This window comes from Rhipicephalus microplus, unplaced genomic scaffold (genome assembly GCF_043290135.1).
Source record: "Rhipicephalus microplus isolate Deutch F79 unplaced genomic scaffold, USDA_Rmic scaffold_236, whole genome shotgun sequence".
In the NCBI taxonomy this organism is placed as follows: domain Eukaryota; kingdom Metazoa; phylum Arthropoda; class Arachnida; order Ixodida; family Ixodidae; genus Rhipicephalus; species Rhipicephalus microplus.
The window spans coordinates 1-26,636 of NW_027464807.1; the positions used below are offsets into that span (position 1 = coordinate 1).

Below are 26,636 nucleotides of genomic sequence, written 5' to 3' on the forward strand. Positions count from 1 at the left end.
GCAGCATGAGCGTGGCATTAGTCATGACTCATGACTTACACGATGTACCTGTCAAGATTTCTACGTTAGGCTCTGTCACTTGTGTTGACCATGCAGTCATGTCATACAGGGCTAGTTTTTCAAGATTTCATGGGAAGGAAACCACCGCAACAGCAGCAAGACCATAACATTCATGATAATACATGTCATGGTTTTCATTTTATGACTTCACTTATTCTCGCCATACAGTCATGTCATGCCATACCAATTTAGGTATCGATACCATTATTGAACCCAGGAGAGCTAAAAGTCGCAGGCAGGCAGGCAGGCGGGCGGGCAGGCGGGCAGGCGGGCAGATAGATAGATAGATAGATAGATAGATAGATAGATAGATAGATAGATAGATAGATAGATAGATAGATAGATAGATAGATAGATAGATAGATAGATAGATAGATAGATAGATAGATAGATAGATAGATAGATAGATAGATAGATAGATAGATAGATAGATAGATAGATAGATAGATAGATAGATAGATAGATAGATAGATAGATAGATAGATAGATAGATAGATAGATAGATAGATAGAAGTTCCTGCTGTTCGCAAAGATTAGTTAGCATTTATTATTTATAAAAGAATGTCTGAGTTCTTACGTGACACAATTTTGATGATATAATGAGCCCCACCGTAATCAAATGTTCCAAAAATATAGAGAATCATGGGATCTTTACCGGGTACCAAAAGCTTTGTCTGTTCGTGCGCGAATTTTTGAAGCATTCAGTCTAAGCATGATGTCCCAGCGTTTGCACTCATTTATACGTCTTCTGAAAAGAGTAGGCCTCGTCATCAGCGTAAAGGATTGCAGACCAGAATTGTGCTGTTCAACCAGAAGTTACCTTGGTGCCATCTTCGATCTTAGGAGCCACTCGACGAATTTAGTGCCCCCGGCCATATCCAAGGGCGTTTTTCCAGCCTTGTTTTTCTTGTAGAGGTCGCCGCCCCTGTTGGCCAGAAAGCAGGCCAACGATAGGTTGTTCTCTGAGCTTGTAAGATCTCTCACGATCTGCCAAAACACAAGAACACACGCAATTGCTGGCTTGCAAAGCTTGCTTTTGAAATAAGGCGTCGCCATGGGCAAGATGCAAGCAGCTATATCAAGCACAGCTTCACCAAAAGCTACATCTCACCAAGATATTGATTGATTGATTGATTGATTGATTGATTGATTGATTGATTGATTGATTGATTGATTGATTGATTGATTGATTGATTGATTGATTGATTGATGCGTGAGGTTTAACGTCCCAAAACCACCATATGATTGTGAAAGTCATCGTAGTGGAGGGCTCGGGAAATTTTGACCACCTGGAGTCATTTAACGTGCACCCAATTCTGAGCACACGGGCCTACAGCATTTTTGCCTCCATCGGAAATGCAGCCGCCGCAGCCGGGATTTGATCCCACGACTCACGGGACAGCAGCCGAGTACCTTAGCCACTAGACCGCCGCGGCGGGGCACCTAGCCAAGAGAGGCAGCCTATATTCCATAAATTTTCTGGAATCTTTAACTACTGCGCCTCTGTTTCACCCACTACGACGTAGCTGTGGAGGCCTGACTTGGCAGTAATGAAATTATAGTAATCGAATTACTTTATGATATGCGATCACCGATGCAATGAATCAAGTCGTTGGGCGGATAATTTAGGGGTGTAACGAGTGGCTTCAAACCACCTACATTGCCACAAAACTACTCAAAACTTTGTCCACTTGACTAGACTAAAATTTTATGTTTGTACCTATTATGGCATAAAAGTTTACCAAAACAGGAAATGAAAATAACAAGGAACGCAATAGCAGTGTCACATAACCAAGATTGGGGGGGGCGGGGGGGGGGGCTCTGCTCGTAGCACGATCTGTCATCGGTCACAGTAGTGGTCTGCCGCAACTAAATGAGAAATAGGCAAAAAAAATCGTATTTGATTATCAAAAACCACTCCCGGTTCTCTACAGCAGAGACTTAGTTGAACAGTCTGGCGAAGTTACAGTCCCGCATTAGCAACCGTGTGCCTTCCCACAGCACTGAGATCCGATGCGTTTCCATGGGCGGTGTTCAATTGTCCTGAGAAACCACACGTTTTGTAGTGCTACACTTCAGTTTTACCACAATGTACCAGTCCGTGCCTGCTACACATAACGCGGAGTTGTTATTTTTTTCAAGAGATTCCATTTTTATCACCCATTGCCCATTCAGTTTTGACAGGCCACCGTTCCTGCTGCCGAGAGGTGGCGCCACGTCCAGATGTTCCCAATTCTTGGTAATGGATTAATCTGAGCCTTGTTCACAATAAATTTTACTGTGAACAAGGCTTCTGTGTGCGAGCCGAAACATCTTTTTTCTGTGTTTTTTTTTTCTTTTCAAACTTTTACTTTGGTCGGCGCAGTGCCTCCACGTTTTTTTACCTTCACCCCTGAGTTGATTTGCTTGTCGGCACGGTTTCATTTAGTTAGGTTTCCAGTTATACGCGTATATTTTATATATAACTCAGTAAGACATAACATACATAATCTAGACACCCTAGTACATTTGGAAACAAATTACCGCTACTATAAAACGAGACATAGAGAGCATTGGAATGTTGCCACGCCTCGTTTGAATACTCGTATAGAGCGTTTATGTTATTCTTTACCATCATTGTTAAACCATTTTCAGTTGTTCAATTTTGATTTGTTTGGTTGTTCCTCAGCTGCACGTAGATCTATGTTCGTATAACTAACTTCATTTATCCTGGCGTTGTATTTTTGTATATTTTTTTGCAGGCTATTGTACAGTTTCATTCTACACTAATATGTTTTCCATCTTTTCGTTTGTGAACTGTTTTTCTTTGCTGCTGCCCACATGTCATGGTGTATTTTGGGCTACGAACTAATCAAGCCGCCTTTCGGCAGCTTTTTTTCCGTAGTCCTCTATATGTAGGTTTACAGGGTGGAAAATAAAATTTGATTCTATTTGATAACTTAGGTATTTCAAACTACCTTCCCTTAAACTGGTACTTTGGAAGAACCGAGGGAACGTACCTTGACCTTTTGTAGTCTGAGCAAGCTCATGTGCATGGGAGTGTTACCATCTTCGTCTGGTTCGTTGATGTCCGCGCCGGCTTCAACAAGCAGCTCCGCCAATTCATAGTGCCCGTTGTGCACAGCTAAGAGCAGAGCTGTTTCTCCTTTGAAGTTCTTGAGGTCAACCAAGCAGCGGCCCTAAAGAAACGCAGGCAGAAAATTCACCCCAGCTTGGACGGTGTTCTTTTGGGTGTCATCCCAACTTGGGATCCGCAAATACAAGGTTTCTAACATGGAGTGGTTTAAAGGGACAGTAGAAAAAACCGTAAGAGAATCCTAAAGCTTCCCTTTTACGAGTTGAATTAATGACCTAGCGATATCCTTTTGCTAATGCCTACTTCAGACACTTCGTGAATGAAACCTTTTCTAACTTGCTGTGCCCCGCAAACGCGGCCTCTTAAGCGCAGTAACATGTGTGGATTCTAATTCCCAGCCATTCCCAGCCGAAGCGTTTCTTTCTCTAATTCCCAGCCAAAGCGTTTCTTTTGTGTGTTATTTGATTCATTTTTGTTGTCATTTTTGACCAAACTACCATATTAGAACTGTACTGTTTATAATAATTTGTTCAACTTGAATTATACACACTCACAGCGTATTTTTTGCCCCCCCCCCTTATGTAATGCCCTCGGGCCTTTAAGGATGCAATAAATGAACTGAAATGAAATGTGTGCCTTCTGTAGTGGGTGACTAGCTTTAAATTAAACAATGGAGGCATTATGATAGTCATTTTCTGACGCCCGCTGACAATGGGCGCTTGTAGCACGCGTTATCACTCCAATATGTCATACATTTGTTTGTAAAGCGTGAAAGATGCATTCGTTGCATTTACGAGCAGAGGAAGTTCTTTTTCACTGTATTCACAAGGAGATGCATTGCCGTGAAGTAGAACATCCGCTTACCACGCAAACAACCCGTATTCGATTCCCACTCGGATCCGAACAATTCTGGTTCGGTCTCCACTCTGAACCAGGATTTTTGAAAGGAAAAGCTCCTTCGGCCGCGGTTCGTGCCTACCTCCGTAGTGGTAGTAGCAGCAGTATGAAGCCATCTCTAGTTTTTGAGTTGCTCAATAGATGATGTGTGTATGTCCTTGGGAATAGTGTAACTAGATAGAATGAGTGGTTTTCACAGCATGTCTATGAAGTGAATGATGATGAATGGGGCGAAGCATTCGTCCATCCGTCCTTCCGTGTGTCCATTCGCCCGTGCGTTCATCAATCCATCCGTCTGTGCTTCCGTGCGTCAGTGTTTCTGTCCATCCATTCGTCCGTGCGTCCGTGCTTCTGTCCATCTGTCCGTCCACCCGTCCGTGCTTCCGTCCGTACGTGTGTCCACCCATCCCTGGTCCATGCTTCTGTCCGCCCGTCCATGCGTCCGTCCCATAGAGTTTCTTAAATTTCACTACAGGTGTCCTTAGCCTCGGAGTACGAACTCTGCGTTTGTAACGATGGAAGCCCTACATATTTACGTGGATCAGCCTATAGCAGCTGCCTGGACTTTACATTGGTTTCTCGCTGACTTACCAGGAAAGTGCACTGGTTTTCGGATCTGGAAACGCGGGGCAGCGACCATATACCAACTTACCTGTGTATAGAAGGTTTCACCAGCTTCAAGTCCTCAAGAGGCCTCAAGTACACCGATTGGGGGAAATTCAAAATGTTAATGGAAGACTGCTGTACCGACGGCTCATCATATAACCTAGAGGACTCGATAAAGGATGTCCTGCAGAATACCACGCATACACATTTGACTAGTCACAAGCGCACCAATTTCGACATCGAGCTTGAGAAACTTCGCGCAGTACGCCGTCGTGCAGAACGAAGGTACCGACGGACAAAGTGCATGGATGATTTCAGGCTGGCTAGACGCATTCAAAAGAAAATGCAGCGGCACATGGATAAACTGGCTAGGCGACGTCGGACATCCTTTTGCGAGTCGTTGGATCCACGAAAGCCCCTATCACTGATATGGCGAACTGTCCGGGGTCTTAGCACAACCTTGGGTCAGCGACACCCGTTTACATCTCTGGCACTTCACCTTCGATGCAGAGAGATTGACGTCGTAGAATCATTCTGTAGAAGAATTGCCGGTGATTCCGATTTCACAGTATCAAGAACCGGAACATTTGACAACCCACCGCCCTCACGTGATCCCCGTATGGAATGCCAGTTTTCTATGGATGAGGTAGAGGCGGTACTGGCTCTGTGCAGACGTTCTTCTGCACCCGGACCTGATGGCATTACCTATCGTACCCTTTGTAATCTTGGAGACGAAGCTCGAAAGGCACTCTTACGCCTATACAACGACTCCTGGCAGACTGGTACGGTTCCCCAGGCATGGAAGTCAAGTCGCCTCATTCCACTTCTAAAGGCTGGTAAATCTCCTTTGGATATTGCCTCATACCGTCCTATCCCACTTGCCAGTTGTGTGGGAAAAACGATGGAACGAATGATTCTAACACGAATGGAGTGGTATTTAGAGCACTACGAAATCTATCCAGTATCCAATACCGGATTCAGGCGCGGCCATTCGTCAATCGACAACGTTGTTGATCTGGTGACATATGTTCAACACCAGAAAGCCTGTAAGAGACTGTGCGCCGCCCTGTTTCTAGACGTTAAGGGGGCTTACGACAATGTCACCCATGAAGCCATCCTTAGTGCTTTGGAAACAGTAGGTCTTGGTGGCAAGATATATATGTGGGTGTACAGCTACTTACAGCTGAGATCATTTTACGTGATGACAGCGAATGGCCCAACACCTGATTATTAGAGCAGCCGAGGAGTTCCTCAGGGAGGAGTGCTAAGCCCTACCCTTTTCAACCTAACTCTCATTGGTCTAGTCGAGCAGCTACCTAGCACTGTAGAACTTTCTGTCTATGCTGATGACATCTGCAATTGGACATCAGGTGTGACAAGGCCTCAGCTTCGCGCCCGCCTTCAGAAGGCTGCTACACTCTAAGCCGAAAAAGACTAAAGTGGGGTATGCCATTGGTCCTTTAGGGGTCTAAATGCGCTGCCACAGATTTTGAACCAATTTTGGACTAACTGCGGGAGTAACTGCAAGGGCTCAACTGTTACCCCAAGCACTTACTCCACTTGGTTTAAATGTTGGCCCCAGTAGAATGCTCCAGCCGAACTAACAGTTGAACCGTCTGGACCAATGGCAAAAAAAAAATGGCGACACTGCGTTTGTGCAGTATATTTTATGTTTATTCCAATTTAATCAGCACTGAAGATCATAGTATGTTATTCATGCAACACACACACACACACACACCCATACATACGCACTATTATTTCAAAGTAAAACACCGCAAACACTGACTGCCCGCGCTGTACTACAAGAACAGACTCTCGGGTATATATAGCACAGTATTTTGACCTCCCATCTAGTGCCAGTGGGCGACTTTTACTCGGCTTAAGAAAACAATAAATATTGACACCGTAACGCGAAAATTTACATGGGCTTATTCGTAGCACCGATGCGCATCGATCTTTTAATATGGATCCATCTAATCTTCAACATGCCTCCAGCCCGAGAATACGAATTATCAGCTGGTATTCGATCATGTCGGCCGAACCAGCGTTCGCAGTGCTGGCGCACGAGTCCGCAAACACAAGCATAGCAGCGGCGCTTGTGCGGGAAAGCCGGCGAAGCAGCCGCCGGCGCCCCGCCGATGCCATACTGTGTCGGCTTGCCGACGGCGTCGCTAGGCTTACGACGAGTACGGCTAAACGACCGCCGGCGATCGCAACATGCGGCTCGCGTGAAATTTTCGTCGTCGTTATTTTATAGTCACAAATGAACAATAGGTAAGTGCCCCATGTTCGCTGTGTCTTACGGAGTGATGTAGATATCCGTATACTTACAGCGACGAGACCGTTCGCAGGCACGGTTCTTTCATCGTGCTGGTAAGGCACAACCTGTGTACCGCTGGCCGCACGATTAGTCGTATCCGCGATCGCCTACACGTTGGATTTTCGATAACGATTGTCGCATGGATAAAAAGACATAAGTTTGCCTGAGCTACTATTTTTGTGAACTTGTACGCGACGTTTCCTTCGCTTGTGCCGGCAATGCACTCACACCGGCAGCCCGCTTGATACCGATGACGTACGAAGCCTACTTTTCCTATATATCGCTTTGAACTTGTGGTCACTGTGTGGGTACACGACCGCTGATGAACAGCTTACCTTTATTAGCATTGTCAGTGTTCACCGTAGTTCGAACTTATTCAGCACATTAAAGCGAGTTCTCGGCATTGCCCGTGTTTGCGGAGACTTTCACTTGGCTTCGGCTCGCCCGTGCCGGCATGGTGGAAACGCGAGGGCACTTGCTGTGTGCACTGACAGCGTGTTCTGCTACTTTTCTCTAATAACATCTTCTATTCGTTTCATAGTGCTTCACTTTCACAGTGGCGTATAGCCTATTTAACTTGTTTTCATGATCGCCGACCACGCCGAGCATTGCAGTGCAGCATCGACAGGAGGCGATCGCGGCGCAGTTGCCCTCCCCGTTGGTCCCTTCATTGCCGGGCGGTTGCGCAAGACACGCATTGTCACACATTTAGTCCCTGTTGGACGAACCGTTCGTCTATTGGTTTAACGACTGCAGTTAGTCCAACTTTGCCGAATTTCGGCTTAGAGTGTACAACGACGTCATGCTATCTTCGTAAACAAGGCCTCGAGGTGTCCTGCGGAAAATGTGCAGTGGTAGCGTTCACGCGGAAACCAATGTCTGCTTACAGTATATCGATTAATGAAGAATACATATCGTTCAGCAGAAGCCACAGTTTCTTGGGAGTCATAATAGATAGAAACCTGTCGTGGACTCCACACGTGAACTAAGTGAAGAAGCGGCTGATCGCAACATGCCACATGTTCAAATTCCTTGCAGGAAAGAATTGGGGAGTGCCCATACCGTCCATGCTACAACTGTACGGAGTGCTGTTTATCGGATTCTTACGGTACAGCTTACCTGCAATATCTAACACCGCTAAGACCAACCTGCGCGCAATTCAGAGCATTCAAGCCCAAGCACTAAAGATATGCCTTGGATTACCCCGCAGTGCTTCGACGGCTGAAACCATTGCTATCGCTCAAGATCACTCGATAAATACGCATATTATTACCGAGACAATGTGCATGCACCTCAGGCAATATGCCAGGACCCCTTCTCACCACCTGGCGAGCCTAGCTGCTGAAAGGCCCCGCACGACATACGGCACTATTGTCTACAAGCATCGTTCATCGTTTGCTGAGACATACGCACCTGCATCAAAGCCACTGCTTCCTCCTTGGAGCTTGAGCCAGCCGCGAGTTCACTTAATGATTCCAGGAATGAGGAGAAAATCGGACTTACCGACACATGCCCTGAAACAACTGAGTATATTCCTACTGGAACAAAACTACAGTAACCATGTGCACATTTACACGGATGGCTCTACTACGCCGTCTAGTTCAGGTGGAGCAGTGGTTATACCATCACAAGGGGTAACTCGGTGTTTTAAGACTTCATATGTGACAACTTCAACGACGGCAGAACTCGAGGCTCTGCGCAATGCACTGGAACACGTCAATTCAGAAGAAAGACCAGGTAAATGTGCTGTGTTTTCTGACTCAAAGCCAGCGTTACAGTGCCTGATATCAGTTCTCCGACGCGGATGCCACGACCAGTTGACCTACCAAACCGTGAAACTTCACCACCTTTTAATACAAAAAGGCCATGACATCGTCTTTCAGTGGTTACCTGGGCATTGTGGTATAGGCGGCAATGATTCTGCAGATCATGCTGCTCGCACGTCACATAAAGAAGCGAACAGCGTTCCAATTCCGCTTTTAAGAACGGGTGCGGGGAGGCAGATTCGTCAACTGGCCCGCAGTCTCACACTGACTGAGTGGAACACACCAAGCATACGACGTACAAGACTGCACGAGCTCGACCCTTCACTACAACTCCGGCCTCCACCCGGCCTACATCGACGTGCAGCTTCGCTTCTCTATCGCCTTTGGCTGGGAGTTGCTTTCACGAAAGCTTATACCACGTTAATCGGAATTACTGACAGTGCGGTGTGCGATGTTTGCGGCACCGACGAAAATATCAAACACCTGCTGTGCCATTGTCCTCGATTTGCCTCAGATAGACAAATACTTGCCAACGCAATGCGGCGACTGGATGATCGGCCTCTTTTTGCGCAGGTGCTATTACAGCAACGTCCACATGCCTCGACAGCCCACAAGGCAGTGAAAGCCCTGCTGTGTTTCCTGAGAAAGACAGGCTTGTGTGAACGCCTCTGGCATGCGGTAGAGTTCTACACGCTGCAGTGAAATTACTGTCAGTCTCTCCCCCACCCTTTTTTTTCTTTTCCCTCTCTTCTCTCTTTCTCGTCTTTCTTGTCTCCTTCCCTAATCCCCCAGTGTAGGGTAGCCAACCGGATGTCTCTGGTTAACCTCCCTGCCTTCTCCCTTTTTGTTGCTTCCTTCCTTCCTTCCACTACAGGGAACTCTGGCGCTAGTGTCAATGGGAGCTACAACGCACGGCGCTTCAGCGAGCCTGAGAATTATGGGTAAGACGGATTTGTCTAATCTTCGTACTTCTGACTCCGTGCGTGTTCGTGCGGCTTGGAGCTGTTTTCTTACAAAACAAAAATCGGCAAATGTTCAGCGGTTGCACTTCACCACCTCATTCATTTAGGCATAGCTTTTCAAATCGGGTCAAGAATTTCAAAGGGGTTCGTTCTTTCCTTCGAAACAAAACCGAAACACAGCATAAAGAAAGCCAGAAGTATGATTCGTCGCCCGCAAGTACGAAGACAAGCCAAACCTGTGTACAACCCGCCATTCCCCTAGCCGCTGAACGATCGCAGTGCCAGAGTCTCTTCTAGTTAATTTAGGGAACTCTGTGGTCCATCAGTCTATCCGTCCGTGAGGTCATGCTTCTGTCCGTCTATCCGTGCTTGCGTCTGGGTGGCGCCCGTCAATCCACCCCTCCTTTCCTCTGGAGACTTGTATGGGGGAAAACTGGACTAATTATCGTCGTTTAATCATACTGCTCTCCTATAATGAATAATAATTCTACTATTATATTGTGTGTGGATATTTATGAGGTGGTCAACCAAAGCGCAGTTAACCTCTTGATAACTCGCTGCCCTCGTTATTTCATTCAAATGAGGTACGTGTGAAGTAATTTGCCGGAATATTGTAGAGGCTTCAATTAACCGATCTACATTCACTCCCCCCATTGTTCACAGTGAAAGTTCCTGAGTTGACATCGTCTCCTTTTTTTGCCATCTGAATTTTTATTATGTTTTGGTAGCACAATGGCCATATTCATGTTCACTTACAGTAATCTTGACTGAATCCAGATGAAAGGGTCGCACATGTAGCATAACGGCGTCTTTTTAACGAAAACTAAGCATTCGCCGAGGTAGGCTACTATAGAAAGAAAAAGTGCAAATTGTCACAGCTATGTAATACCGCAGTGTTTCATACCAGGTACAACAAACTCTGAACGTATGTTGCATACTTCTTGAACAAGTAAAGCATTTCAATGTTCGTTCTTACATTGCCCAACGTGTCCACTGAACACCGTAATGTTTACAATGCCAATGGCTGACCATAAATGACCAAAACGTGCCTGTAACCAGACCGTGGTCGTCGCAGAACCAGCGATGCTCAGTCTAGGCATAGTCTAGACGCATGGCGACCGCCTGCACTCTCCTCCCTGTATCAAGCTTCTGCAGCTCGACTGTAGGATTCTTGAAATGGCGTTACAATACAAATCAGCGTTATATCTTTGAAAAGCAACCACTTTATTAGAGTGTAACCTGTGATCGTAGAACACGGCACTGTTCTGACCTTGCTTGTTGATCGGGTTGTCATTTTTTTTTTCTTCGCCTGTGTCCTCAATATACTATACAGCCTGCAAACTTCGAAGTACAGTAACTTTCCAGCACATGCGGATCTCTTGTAGAGGCATCGCGATTATAAGTGCTTTATATAGGCGGCACAAACCTACATAAAAAAAGCCCACTTGAGAATGTATACGCCCAAGCATTGACTTTTCCTCTCGTACGTCTTGGCACTACATTCCCAAATGAGTGCGAAGTTATGTGACAGCGCAAACCCCCCTTTTTTTCTCGCCACATGCAAGCGTCGCCCACGGCACGGCAGCCTTTTCGACCGTACGAAGCAGCGCCGCGGTGCGGAGGAAAGAGCAGGCCACACCCACCTCTGGAAACACGCTCTCTCCGCGCGATTGGGACGGCCGGAGAAAAAACCCACCGCGCGCCCGCCATCCCTGAGGCCATCTCTTTTCTTTCGTTCTCGGCACTTACCGAGTTCTCTTTTTATTCTTTGCTTCTTTGTTTGATTCTCTTTCTCTGTTTTCCTCTCTTTCATCTCCTCCTCACCCTAAAATCTCTTTTCACACTCAATTACCTTCCCCTAATCGTCACTCCACTACACTATACAACACGATGCTATCTATGCTAGCGTGTCTGGATTGCCGAGTCATACGAGACTCGCCGGCCGATCGTGGATGCGAAGTTGTAATTCTGCCTAACCAAAAAGTTCTTACCGCCAAGGATTCCAGTCTCTCTGTTCCTTCCTTGCTTTTTGCACTGGTTCCCTCGGCAATCAGAATCATCGGATATCACGTCAGAGAAATTAGCACACATGTTAAAAAATTATTGAACGGTTTTTCACGTTCCGAAACCACGACATGATTATGAGACACACCGCAGTGGAGGACGTCGGAAATTTTTGCCACCTGGAGTTCGTTAACGTGCACCTAAGTTTCGGTACACGGGCCACAAATTTCATAACCAGCAGTGAACATTAGATGACAATTCATTTTATCTTGATGACAATTCATGTTATCTGCATGTGCAAACGTTGCGGTTTGTTCGGCGACACTGTGTTTGAATTTGAAACCGAAGGAAAACGGTGCTTGGCGAAAGCCCCGCCAGGGCACAGCCTCGCCCATAAACGTATGAGTAAAGTCTAGCTGCTTGGCAAGAAACTTGTCAATAGTCTTTTTTTTTTTGCGAATAGCAATTTGCAGAAAAATAATTATTGTGGCCCCACCTTTGTCAGCAGGAGCTTCGCAATGCTGTAGTGATTGTTGACTGCTGCAAGATGCAAACAAGTATAACCATCTTCTTTCTTGGAGTCCACAAGCTCCGGCTTTTTGGAAAGTAACCTTTCCATGGCACTATGAAAATGAAAAGAATAAAGAAAATGCCAGTCAGAGAAAAGGTCTATGTCGCTTGTGACGTACGGCATGCGATTATTGCCCGAATTTTCGCATTGCACACATATATACATACGCAAAAACGTCATTCCTGTAGCACTGATGCGTTGGTCGACAGCACGTCGTCATGCAGCTGCGGGCGCAATATAGCAGATGTTTTAAACATTTATGTGCGGACACATCCTAGATGTCGAGAGTTTAGCTAATCTTAGTGCAATAACCACTCATACTATGACAAGAGCTGTTTCTCTTATATCCCTTCATGCGACATACCAAACAGTGTCTTTAAAGCAGTAAAATGAAATGAATGCATCCCGATGTGCGCCCGTGGTAAAGATTCAAAATAAAATTGAGCGAGAATTGACACACGCTAGCGATTAGGGGCTAAGCAGGGCTTGTTGGGATTAAAAGCCGGGCGTCGATTGAAATAGCGTCTAAACTGTGATTAGGTCGAAGGTATTCATTGATTGATATGTGGGGTTTCACGTCCCAAAACCACCATGTGATTACGAGAGACGCCGTAGTAGAGGGCTTTGGAAACTTCGACCACCTGGGGTTCTTTAACGTGCACCCAAATCTGAGCACACGAGCGTACAGCATTTTCGCCTCCATCGAAAATGCAGCCGCCGCAGTAGCGATTCAATCCCGCGACCTGCGGGTCGGCAGCCGAGTACCTTATCCACTTGACCACCGCGGTGGGGCAGACCGAAGGTCTCGTTCACCCAGTCTCGGAAAGTAAATTGTTTGACCTCGGAGGTGTCAGTGCAGCGGGCAATAATGTCTTTTATATTGACTACCTGACCTCAGTCAAGGTGGACTCTGCGAAATCGCCGAGCACTTTTGCCTTCAACGCCAAGGCCCCAGAATAATCCTGAAATGGCACCACTCCCATGAATCAATATATAAGTGGATAACATTCGGATAAGCATGTTCTCTGCACAGAACGATGTCGGCACGATATGGAGACACTAATGTCGTACGTGAATACATGCGAAAGAAAAGCCCCAGTTTCTTTTCTCCCGCAAACAAAATAGAACACGTAATAATGATGAAACCTCGCGCTTGTATCCACAGCGTAACCAGCAATCCTCAGTGAAAATGTACGCAGTTACACTCGACGCGAAATATGTGGGAATCGCGGAGCGGTGCTTCCCGTGCTTTCCGGCGACGCCGGGGTTCGCGGAGCAAGCGCTGATGCTCTAAAAATGCGCCCTCCTCAGCTTATACGGAGAGAAAAGAAGCGTTCATTTCATATGCAGCCGCGGCTTTCCCCCTCCACTCTTCCCTCCTCCCGCCATAAACCCTCCTGTGCTGTCCCCTTCACAACACCTCGTTATACTGCACAATACACCGTCTATTAAAATTATTACCTTCCAGTCCCTCATCCTCACCCCCTTTCCTTTTTCCGCCATCAATTGCTACAACTTATAATACGCAGCCTGGCGATTTACCATCCCCCACCTGCTTTCTGTCATCTCCCTTTCGTTACACATACTCACCCTAACTTCCTTTACCCACCACCTTGGTGCATTATAATATATACTGCTACGCTATGCAACAGCCTCCACTCCTCCTATGCTTCCTCCTAATCCTCACATAACTTCTCACTATCACTTTGCTTCTCCTTACCTGGCTCAAACGGCTTTTTTGAGGCTCTAGTTGGTGTTACCAAGTGAAATAAAAGACGCAGTCAGACGCAAGTGCCCATCCCCATCCTTCCACCCGCGTAAGTTTCTTGCGACGCCAACACGGTCCCGAAAGCGCCAATGCTCCGAACTCCACCGCCAAGGTCACTAACCGTTTGGTAGCGTGTGTAACTCAGCTCGCGACTGCTTCTGCGCAGAGTTGATAGACGAGCGGACGAGACGACGGTGAGTTAAGGCAAGGTTTATGTGCAGCATAGAAATAGAGGCGTTACATATCGGGCACTAGGGCCGACAGCTTAGAGACTCGAAGATCCGAGAGGTCTCCTCTCGCACACATACGTCGGCTTCTCTCTGACGCATAGGTCAACTGCTGGCGACGCGCCGCTTGGCTTTTTTATAGGCGCTGGGAGGATCTTTTGTGTCACCAACGTCCAACCAGAAGCGCCGCTCACCGTGATGTCAGAATCCTCCAATGGAAACACTACACTGGGCTGCGTCATGATCATCAAATCTGGAGCCGCTGCGCGGGGTTGCACCAAAAGACGAGTGATGTTGCCACGCATTGCGTAAGACTCGCCACACTGGAAGGCGCCGATCGCTTCACCGGGCTCGTGGGCTGAGAGAGCTCGCTGTACGTTGCGTAACACAGACCGGCGCCGCTGCTTGATGACGTCGTCGAGTTGATCGCGTCAGGCGGGCTCGATTGCTGGCCTTGACATATTGCCTTTGAGACGTTCGGTGTGCACTCCCAGGCGTATATATTGAAACGCGCTAGCGAAGATTCGACGAAGAGAAGGAAGCGACTGGACTGGCTCGCGAGCGACGCTGTGGATCCTTGGCTGAGCTACACCTCTGCATTACCCATATTGTAAATAAACGCGTTCCATCGTCACAATTGTGGTGGAAGGTGCTGGGTAAGCTAGCTACTACCAAGTGATACCGGAGAGGCACCGTCCCCTAACGACGGAACCGCTACACGAGCTTCGCCGCAGCCGTCGACTAGCGGGCTTGGCACCATTACCTCAAGAAATGAGCTCGGACGGAGACAACCAGCAACCAGCCGCAAGGACGTCGCCCTACCACTACAGGGAGCCGCGAACCTTCACAGGGAAACCCGGCGATGACGTGGACGAATGGCTAAGCCACTATCAGCGGGTGAGCCGTTCAAACGGTCGGAATGCGGCTAGCCAGCTGTCTCACGTGGGGCTCTTCCTCGATTTCACGGCGCTGGTATGGTTTGAGAACCATGAAGACACATTGACAACCTGGGACCAGTTTGTGGAGGAAATTAAGAAATGCTTTGGAGACCCAGCAACGAAGAAGAAACGTGCCGAGAAGACGTTGCCACGGGCTCAAGTCACCGGTGAGACATGCAGAACCTACATTGAAGAGATTCTGAAGTTGTGCAAGTCGGTGGATGCCCACATGACGGAAGAAGACAAAGTGGGCCATATACTCAAGGGCATCGCCGATGACGTCTACCACTTCCTCATTGGCAAGGAGAGCCTGGAATGCGTGGCCGACGTGATTAACCACTGCCGAACCTTCGAGGCTCTTAAAACTCGTCGCATCACATCAAAGTTCGGACGTCTGGCCAACGTCACGACTGTTGCCACCGTCGATGTCTGCCAGAATTCTCTACCTGCCGACCTTTCCTCCACCATTCGTCAGATTGTACGGGAGGAACTACGTCGCCATGTCTCTGTTCCCATGCAAGCCGGAGACCCGCAGTGTGATACACTATCCCCAAGCATCAATGCCGCGAGTTTCGACGAGCGCAGTTACTCCACCCGCAGTCCACGGCTGAGGGCTCCGCCACCACAGGCTACTTACGTCGAGTCGTCTTATGCGCCCCGCAGCAGTTATAGCTACGACAGCCAACCGCCTCCGTTTTTGTCCGAGTGGCAACAGTTCCCTGAGCATCCTCTCCACACCGCAGCATTAAATGTGCCTCGGGAACGCCCCGTGTGCTACCAGTGCGGTGTTCGCGGACATATCGCCCGGTTTTGCCCATCGGGACGTCACCCACGCACGACGTTTTTTGACCGACCAGCGATGCTTGCACGGCGAAGTCAACAGCCCGATTACGCCTACTGGCCTTCGGATTCAACTGCCCAGAAGCACGGGCACCGGCCGAACATCCGCAGTGACTCGCCTGCCTCTGTGAGGAGCTTGACGCCACCTACCACGCACCAGCGACAGTCCCCATCTCCCCGTCCCCGGCTGCGGCTTTCCTCTCCGCCACCGGGAAACTAGCCAGCGCGGCCGATGGAGGCGAGGTCGCTGGACGTACCGCTTTGCACACAAGTATGCCTCCATTAGTTCACATGCTTCACAACAAGGTTCATGTATTCATTGACAATGTTCCCACGATGGCTCTGGTAGACACCGGTGCAACAGTTTCTGTAATTAGTTTAGTTTTCAAGGAGAGACTTGGCCGCAAGGTTATGTTTTATTGGGATAAATCTTCTACTTTTTGAGCAGTCAGCGGCACGGCTTTGTGTCCAGTAGGTGTGTGCACTGTGTCTGTTCGTGTTGCTGGTAAAGCGTTCAAGGCAGAATTCGCAGTGCTCGCTCATTCCACGCATGACGTTATCCTCGGAATTGACTTCTTGCAAGAGTGCTGTGCGACTGTCGACTGCGGGGCAGGCGAGGTTCAGGTGTCCGCCCTCGCCCAGCAGCCTCGGCGTAGCGGAGATGACAAACTTGTTGTAGTTAAAGACACTATTTTGCCGGCATGGTATACTGCCAGCGTGCCCGTTGCTGCTTCGAATGCTGACTCGAGTTTCAGTTCTCCTGATATTGTGATTGAGCCGTTGCCTTTGCCTTGCATGAAGAAAAACATCTTTCTGCCGCGCTGCGTTGTGTCTCTCACCGAGGGAAAAACTAAATTATGGGTAGTTAACTGCTCATCCGAGTCTGTTGTACTACCAGAGGGAATGCGCCTTGCCATGTTTGAAGGGCAGTGCAGTATCTGCATAGGAGCTCTTAGCAATGCGGCAAATTCGGACTATGCTGATGTATCCGGCACGGAATACGAATTTTATGACATGGTTAGCAAGTCTATTCTCTCGCATAAGCGCAAAGTGTTGGTTACACTGCTGGCCAGGCATGCTAAAGTATTTGATTTTGCACGGAAGTCGCATAGACCTCAGACGCCCAGCACACGCACTCGTCACAAGATCGACACCGGATCTGCGCACCCCCTCAGACAGAAACCTTATCGAGTTTCCGCGTCAGAGCGCAAGGTAATTTCAGAGCAAGTCAGCGAGATGCTAACCTCTGGCGTAATTCAAGAATCGTCAAGCCCCTGGGCCGCTCCTGTTATCTTGGTCAAGAAAAAAAATGGGTCCTGGAGGTTCTGCGTTGACTACCGACGTCTCAACTCTACAACTAAGAAAGACGTGTACCCGTTTCCTCGCATCGATGATGTCATCGACTGCCTGCATTCAGCGTCCTATTTTTCATCGGTGGACTTGCGATCCGGGTTTTGGCAGATCCCCATGGATCCGGCTGACAAAGAAAAGACGGCCTTTGTTACACCCGACGGCCTGTTTGAGTTTAATGTTATGCCATTCGGCTTGTGTAGTGCCCCCGCCACATTTGAAAGATATATGGACACCGTTTTACGGGGCCTCAAATGGGAAATTTGCCTGTGTTACCTGGACGATGTGGTGATTTTTGGCCGAACATTTGAAGAATATAATCATCGCATTGACCTCGTTCTAACCTGTCTCGAGGAAGCTGCGCTTACACTGAACTCAAATAAATGTCGCTTTGGAGAACGTGAAACCTTGGTTCTGGGACACCTGGTGGATAAAAATGGCGTGAGACCGGACCCGCAGAAAGTCACCGCTGTCAGCAACTTCAAGCAGCCGCAGTCCCCCAGGGAGTTGCGTAGCTTCCTGGGCCTGTGTTCTTACTTTCGTCGATTTGTTCCGAATTTCGCTGATAAAGCACAACCACTGACTGACTTGCTGCAAAAGGATGTCCCTTTCCACTGGACACCGGATTGCGAAGCAGCCTTTAAGCAGCTTCGGTTCATACTGACTTCAGGACCGGTACTACGCCATTTCGATCCTTCTGCTGAAACGGAAATTCACACAGATGCCAGTGGAATCGGCCTTGGTGCAGTGCTCGTTCAGCGCCATGACAATGCTGAACACGTGGTCGCTTACGCGAGTCGTTCGTTGAGCAAGGCAGAACGAAATTACACAGTCACAGAACAGGAGTGCCTCGCAGTTGTTTTCGCCGTGCACAAGTTTCGCCCATACATCTACGGCCGTCGCTTCTCGGTAATCACCGACCATCATTCTCTATGCTGGTTGGTAGGCCTCCGAGACCCATCTGGACGACTGGCGCGATGGGCTTAGCGCTTACAGGAGTTCGACTTCATAGTACGCTACAAGAGCGGTAACCGGCACGCAGACGCCGACTGCCTATCGCGCCTTCCTCTACCGACGACGGAGTGCGACGCTGACAACTTCGACCAGTATATCGGCGCTATTGCCTCCGAGTTCCCTGATCTCGCGACTTTCCGGACAGCCCAACAAGAGGACCGCTCCTTAGATTCTCTGTTCGCCTCCGCAAATGAACACGCAAACCCAAGCTCTTTTGTGGTTCATGACGGCGTCCTTTACAAGAAGAATTATTCCGGACAAGGCGCCCGTCTGCTTCTAGTTGTTCCACGCACTTTACGGGCTCACGTCTTTAGGTCCTTACACAACGACGCAACCTGAGGCCACATGGGCTTCGCCAGAACGCTTCAACTAATCCAGCAAAGGTTCTATTGGCCCAAGATGCGACACGACACGGAAAAATACGTTGCTGGATGCGAACAATGCCAACGACACAAACGTCCCACGGCTACGCCGCCAGGACTTCTCCATCCTGTTCCACCTCCTAACTCTCCCTTCGAGACTGTTGGTGTCGATCTGCTCGGTCCATTTCCACGATCGAGCAGTAACAATCGATGGGTCGTCGACTGTGTTGACCACCTAACGCGCTACGCAGAAACTGCTGCAATACCTGCTGCAACGGCCATGCACGTGTCGCAGTTTTTGCTTCGCTGTATAATTCTCCGCCATGGTCCTCCACGCGTTGTCATTAGCGACCACGGACGTCAGTTCGTTGATGACGTCATTGAAGAGATCCTGCGTCTGTCTGCTTGCAATTTCCGCCATGCCACACCATATCACCCGCAGACCAATGGTCTCGTAGAGCGCACGAACCGGACTCTCACGAACATGCTGTCTATTTATGTCGATTCTAAGCACAAAAACTGAGACGAAGTGCTACCTTACGTACGCTACATCACGTACGCGTACAGTACCGCGAAGCATGAGACTACAGGTTACTCTCCATTTTACCTGCTGTATGCTCGCTCCCCACGATTTTGTCTCGACACTATACTACCTTTTACACTAGACGTGGAAACCTCGACAGCCGAGACGCTCTGCCGCGCAGAAGAAGCCCGTCGCATCGCACGCCTCCGAACCTTGGCATCCCAGCAGCGTTCTAAGAAACGTTACGACGCCTTCCATCGCTCCGTATCTTATAGTAAGGGTGATCTTGTGTGGTTATGGACACCAGTCCGCAAACGTGGTTTGTGCCAAAAGTTCTTGGCTCACTATTCCGGTCCATTCGTCATTCTTGACCGCCTCAGCGACGTCACGTACGTAATCTCGAGCGTCACAAGCAATGGTCGCCGCTCTAGCAAAACACAACTGACACACGTTGCGCGCCTTAAACCGTGCCACCATCAACCATCTGAGTGATTCGCCCAGAGGGCATCGTCTGCGAACCGGGAAGTGAAACGCGCTAGCGAAGATTCGACGAAGAGGAGAAAGAGACTCGACTAGCTCGCGAGCGACGCTGTGGATCCTTGGCTCAGCTACACCTCTGCATTACCCATATTGTAAATAAACGCGCGTTCCATCGTCACAACGTCACAATATATATATATATATATATATATATATATATATATATATATATATATATATATATATATATATATATATATATATATATATATATATATATATATATATATATATATAGGCAGGCATGGTGGTTGAGTGGCCGTAGCGTTGCATATAGTCTAGTAGATCCTCCGTGAGCGGTCACAACGTGGTTTATTTCGACGTTTCGGCCTAGAGTCTGGCCTTCATCAGGAATAAAGATACAGTTTGTCGGTGCTCAGCTTTATACAATCTCAAATCAGAGGGCAAGAAAAGAGGGAAAAAAAGGAAAGAAAAAAAGAAAAGGAAAGAAAAAAAAAGAAAAAAAGAGAAAAATAATATACGGTGGACGCCCCTCGGGTTCCCCCTTTCCACTTTTCCTTCCACTTCCCCCCTCATCTCTCTCCCCCTCTTCCCTTCACCTTTCTGATGTCAGCGGTCTGTGTATGTTTCCGTTCACTAGCGCATTCCTCCCGATCAGACGGCCCCTCCTGGCACTGGCGGTTCGGTGTGGGGCAAAAAAGAGCTTTTCAGGAAGTCCTAAGCCTTTAACTACTCGGGGTCCCGTAAACAATTCGTCGTAGAAGGACGGGGGCCGCGTATTGTGGCAGAGGCTGGTCAGCGGGCATTTTAGGAAGTTCTAAGCCTTTAACTACTCCGCGCCTGGTCAACATTTCGTCGTAAAAATAGGGGTGCCCCGTATTGCGGTAGGCTGTGCAAGCGCGTGCAATGCGAATTCCTGGCCCGCTTCTAAATTACGCGTGTCGTGGGGGCCTCCCGGCTGTGCACATGGTTGCTGTTGGGCATGTTGTGCATGGCACAATTGACCATTTGCGGAAAAGCTTCTGCGCATGCGCCGTAACGGCGCAGCTGGCGCCCTCTATGGGCGCTTTGGTTTTGGTTGGAAAACACGAGCCGGGCTGGCCGTCACTCGTGCATCTCTGTGCCGTCACTGAACTAAGTCGCCTCGCTTTAGCAGCGTACAGAAATGCCAGCGCACTGTGTGGCCTACGGCTGCACGGATTATTTTACTCAGAAAGGAAGCACGCATTTCTACAGGTTCCCGTACGCGAGGCTAGGTGCCGAAAAGAGAGATGCTTGGGTAGCTGCTGTGAGGAGACAGAATGCCGACGGTTCACCGTGGGCGCCCAACAAACATTCTCGGATCTGCAGCGCGCATTTCATAGCAGGTACGGTAACTTTAAGTGCTTATAACTTGGTTTGTGCAATCAGAAATCACGTTTACTGCAGGACGGCCGTCAAAGTTGAAGAACCATCCTGACTTCGTCCCCAGTGTGTTCACCTACGTGAGAAGTCGCGGCGATGCTGCTGTGCGTCGCCATAGCCGATGGTGGAAGCGATGAGCCTGGCGAACGGTCGAAGTAGCGGAGTGTAGGTACCGCCACACGTCGTCGTTGCTCAGGCTGCAACGCGAAAAATCCTCGCTCCATCCCGTTTCCACAAACGCAAACGGCATGTTTTCTTCTTCTATCATGTTGTTTCCGTAAGCAGCGCACGTTTCCGGCAAAGAAACAACACTAAATCAATAAAACAAGTGCACGCGAGCCGCCGAACGCTGCCTAGCACATGTTAGTTCACGAATGCCTTTCCAACCAAAAGCGCGAGCGCTGCTTCCCTGTTTAGACGGCAGGTGGCGCTCGCTTTTCCGCAAATGGTCAATTGATTGGGTAGTAAAATAAAACAGAAAACAGACGACAGCTGCACTTAGGAAGAGTAGTTACACTTGGAATTGTTTTGGGTCGTCCAGTGCCCTTCGCAGCTGCAGTGGCGTGAACTCAGTTACTATTTTCATTGTTGCCGTTATTGTTTTCTAATGCTTTAATTGCTGCAAGTGTACCAGGATTCTCATTTATTCCTCTATCGAGGGTGTTAAATCGGTGGATAAGGTATGACTCTCGTTGCTCACGTTCTCGATTTGATTTAAATCCCGTCTCTAAGAGCGTTACTGATAGTTTGTCGAATGCATGGTCGGGAAGATTGAGATGTTTTGATAGAGGTAGACTTGGGGCTGATTTCGCATGGGCTCTGTGATTATTGAAGCGAATCCTAAATGGTGTTTCTGTTTGTCCGATGTTCTGCATACCACACACGTTGCATTCGAGTAGGTACACCACATTAGAGGAATCGCATGTTAGGTTTCCTCGTATGTTAATCGAAAACTTGGATTGCGTGCTGGTTGCTTTGTCTGTTTCTCGCATCGCCTTACATACAAGACATCGTGGCTTTAAGCAAGGGCGGCATGAATTATTGGGGGGTGATGTGTTAATTTGGGAGTGGATAAGGGTGTCTTTGAGGTTACGTGGTCGTCGGTAAACGACGCCTGGAGCGGATGGGAATGCGCGTTTCAGACGTTCACTTTGTTCCAGAATGTTGTAATGTCGTTTTAGGATTTTGTTTACATTGGGGAAGTTTGTGCTGTAAGCCAAGCAGAGGTTTGTTCGTTGTGGGTCTTCTCGTGGTGGTCGCTTCATAAGTAAGTCTTCACGCTTTAGTTTTCTCGCTTTTTGAACAGCGTCATTAATTACATGTGGGGGGTATTTTTGTTGCTCGAGCATAATTTTTGGCCTCTGTGAGCTCGTGTCAAAGTCAGCGTCTCTAGAGCAGATTCGCTTAAACCGGTGAGCCTGGCTGTATGGAATACTGTTTTCACAGTGGCGTGGATGATCGCTTTGGTAATGAAGGTATTGTTGTCGATCCGTTGGTTTGCGATATAGGGTTGTAGAGAGCTTCTCTTCTTCTATCGTTATGGTAACATCAAGAAAATTTACGGTAACTTGCGAGTATGTGTGTGTGAAGTGTATGTTCGGATGTACAGCATTGTAAGTGTCTATAAAGCTGAGAAGTTCGTCCTCGCTGTGGGTCCAAATAAGAAAGATGTCGTCTATGTATCTTCTGTATAACATTGGTTTCAAGGAACTTTTTGCAAGAAATTCAGATTCTAGCTTTCCCATAAATATGTTGGCATAATTAGGTGCCATTTTGGTGCCCATAGCGGTCCCGCTGATTTGTCGAAAATACTCTTGGTTAAACTCGAATGAATTTAATTCGAGGACCATCCTCGTCAATGTTGCAATGGCAGAGAAATCTGGGGTGTTAGATTGTCTATGGTTTGTGTACATGTTTTGTAATGCAGCTATGCCGTCATCGTGAGGAATATTTGTATATAATGAATAGACATTAAGAGTAACCAAGTACGAGTTTTTCGGCACACAGATACCCGCAATGTCTCGAAGAAAATGTGTGGTGTCTTTCATGTACGACGCGAGGGTGCATGGAATGTGGCTTATTAGTTTGTCCACGTACCCTGATATGGGTTCAGTTATTGTACCGACGCCTGATATGATTGGTCGACCTGGCTTACCGGGTTTATGAATTTCTGGGAGGATGTAGAAGCGACCTGGACGAGGGTATGCTGCTTGCATCAGTTTGTGGTCAGTGTTGGTTATCTTTTCTGCGTCCAACAGTTTCTTTAGTTCTGTTGATACGATACGTTCGTATTCGTCTGTCGGATCACCTGGGATCACAAGAAGCATACCGCCAACTAGACGACTCAAGATTTTACGAACGCCTCCCAGGTGATCCGACAGACGAATACAAACGTATCGTATTAACAGAACTAAAGAATGCGAGAAGGTGAGAGTTCAATTTCGGCCAATGCCGAAATTGAACTCTCACCCTTCTCGCATTTGATGCCGGAAGACAGTCCCTCAAAACTGAGTAAGATTCTCGTGAAAGACGACACCTTAGTGCCTCCAAGCTCGGCGATGGGTGTACCTGTCTACTGCGCTGGACTCTCCGACACAATTGCGCTCATTTCGCCATCCGACCGTGCTTGCCGAAGGAAAGGGTTGCTAGTACCTTTCGCGACCGTGCAAATCACCCAAAGAAACGCCGCTATTTTTGTGACCAACCCATCCCCGTACACTGTTACCTTAGTTCGAGGGGAATGTCTCGGCAGAGTGGAACCAGTGGATAACGCACAAGTCCTGAACGTACCTGATGACTCGCGTTGTTCCAGTTCGTGTACCGTCAGTGCTGTTTCCACTTATGATTCATCATCTCCTGATGTATTTGGCCCCTACATTGATGACAATCTTACGTCGGTACAGCGTTCCCAGCTTCTGGACCTGCTGCGAGAATATCATTCTTCTTTCGATGTCGGGCGAAGTTCTCTCGGTCGCGCGTCCGCTGTTACACATCGTATATCGACACTGGTGCCCATCCACCATTACGGCAACGTCCCTACCGCGTGTCGCCTGCTGAACGTCGGGAAACTAACGAGCAGGTTGATGATAAGCTCAGACGCGACGTTATTCGGCCCTCGGACAGTCCATGGGCGTCTCCTGTTGTTCTTGTCGCGAAGAAAGATGGTTCTGTGCGGTTCTGTGTGGACTACAGACGGCTCAATAAGATCACGCGCAAGGATGTTTACCCACTGCCGCGCATCGATGACGCAATTGGCAGCCTTCACGGAGCCGAATTTTTTTCTTCTCTCGATCTGCGCTCGGGGTACTGGCAAGTACCCATGGCTGATGACGCTCGACCGAAGACTGCGTTCATCACACCCGACGGCTTGTACGAATTCAACGTCATGCCGTTTGGTCTATGTAATGCTCCTGCGACCTTTGAGAGCATGATGGACACCGTTCTGCGCAACTTGAAAAGGCACACGTGCTTGTGTTACCTCGATGGCGTTGTTGTGTTCACCCCAGATTTCTCCACGCATCTCCAGCGTCTGAAAGAAGTTTTCGCACGTGTGAGCAATGCCGGCTTGCAACTAAATCTGAAGAAGTGCCGCTTTGCAGCACGGCAACTCACCATCCTTGGGTACGTCGTGTCCAAGGATGGCATTCTTCCTGACCCAGCCAAGCTTCGGGCCGTGGCCGAATTCCCCAAACCTGCGTCCGTCAAAGAACTGCGTAGTTTCGTGGGCCTGTGCTCATACTTCCGACGCTTCGTACGAAACTTTGCTACGATTATATCACCGCTGACGAAGCTCCTTGGAAGTAACGGGCCCCTCAATTCGTGGTCGTCTGAGTGCGATGACACGTTCGTGAAGCTCCGCCATTTGCTGACGTCTCCTCCCATTCTACGCCACTACGACCCTACGGCCCCGACGGAGGTGCACACAGACGCCAGTGGTGTGAGCCTCGGCGCTGTCCTGGCACAGCGCAAACCCGGATTCCCTGAATATGTCGTAGCATATGCAAGCCGTACGCTCACGAGAGCCGAGACAAACTACACCATCACGGAGAAAGAGTGCCTGGCGATCGTCTGGGCCCTTACAAAGTTTCGACCTTATTTGTATGGTCGCCCATTCGATGTCGTCACCGACCATCATGCACTATGCTGGCTTTCATCATTGAAGGATCGCTCAGGCCGTCTCGCCCGTTGGGCTCTTCGCTTAAAAGACTACGACATCCGCGTGCTTTACCGCAACGGACGCCAGCATGCTGACGCCGACGCCCTCTCGCGCTCCCCTCTGCCTGAAGGTGATGTGCTCTGCTCAGTATCCTCGACTGCAGTTTCTGCCATTGATGTTGACATCATCGCTACCGAACAGCGAAAGGATAATTCGATCGGCCCGCTCATTGACTTGCTCGCTGATCCATCCGCAACGCCATCCACGCGTGCCTTGCGTCGTCAAGCTCGCCATTTCGCCATCCGTGACGGCCTTCTACACCGACGCAATTACGACGCCGATGGCCGGCAGTGGTTACTCGTGATACCCCGCAGTCTGCGGTCAGAGATCTGTGAATCCTTCCACTCTGATCCACAATGCACGCACTCTGGGGTATTCAAAAACTACCGTCGCATTCGACAACGCTACTTCTGGCGCGGGATGCACCGCTACGTGCAGCAGTTCGTTCGCTCCTGCCTCGCTTGCCAACGCCGCAAACCGTCAGCACACATGCCGCCAGCCAGTCTTCAACCGTTACCTTGGCCTGAGCGTCCGTTTGGGCGCATAGGTATCGATTTGTATTGGCCGCTTCCTCTGACGTCGGCTGGTAACCGCTGGGCCATCGTCGCCGTAGATCATTTAACGCGATACGCCGAAACCGCCGCTATCCCTGCGGCTACTGCGCGTGATGTTGCGTCCTTCCTACTGCACCGATTTATACTGCGCCATGGTTCACCTCAGGAGCTTCTCAGCGATCGAGGCCGTGTCTTCTTGTCAGAAGTCGTCGAAGCCATTCTCATGGAGTGCCATTCTGTCCACCGCAAAACAACTGCTTACCACCCGCAGATGAATGGCCTGACCGAACGCTTTAACCGCACCCTCGGCGACATGCTTTCGATGTACGTCGCCGCCAACCATACGAATTGGGATACTATACTGCCCTTCGTCACCTACGCCTACAACACCGCCCCTCAGAGCACGACCGGTTTTTCACCTTTCTTCTTGCTGTACGGAAGGCACCCGTCACACACCATCGACACTATACTCCCGTACACGCCGGATTCATCTGAGTGTGCACCTATTTCCGAGACAGCCAGGCTTGCTGAAGAGTGTCGCGAGCTGGCCAAGACATTTACGACGCATGAGCAAGAGCAGCAGAAGAGTATTCGTGATGGCTCCGCCACTTCTGAACCCACGTTCCTACCTGGTTCACTTGTATGGCTCTGAATCCCGACCTCTGTAGCCGGCC

At 48.8% G+C, this 26,636-nt stretch overlaps 1 protein-coding gene across 1 annotated transcript in view; it reads right to left on the reverse strand.

Annotated features, from left to right (window-relative positions):
• Positions 1 to 657: 657 nt before the first annotated feature.
• The window catches only part of LOC142792725 (E3 ubiquitin-protein ligase MIB2-like), a 126,188-nt gene continuing 100,209 nt past the window's right edge, over positions 658 to 26,636 (reverse strand). The window contains exons 15-17 of the mRNA XM_075885655.1: positions 12,191 to 12,317; positions 3,060 to 3,239; positions 658 to 1,047 (exon numbers count right to left, since the gene is read on the reverse strand). Of these exons, the coding sequence (XP_075741770.1) occupies positions 877 to 1,047; positions 3,060 to 3,239; positions 12,191 to 12,317 (478 nt within the window). The 3' untranslated portion in view covers positions 658 to 876. The remainder of the gene's footprint in view (positions 1,048 to 3,059; positions 3,240 to 12,190; positions 12,318 to 26,636) is intronic.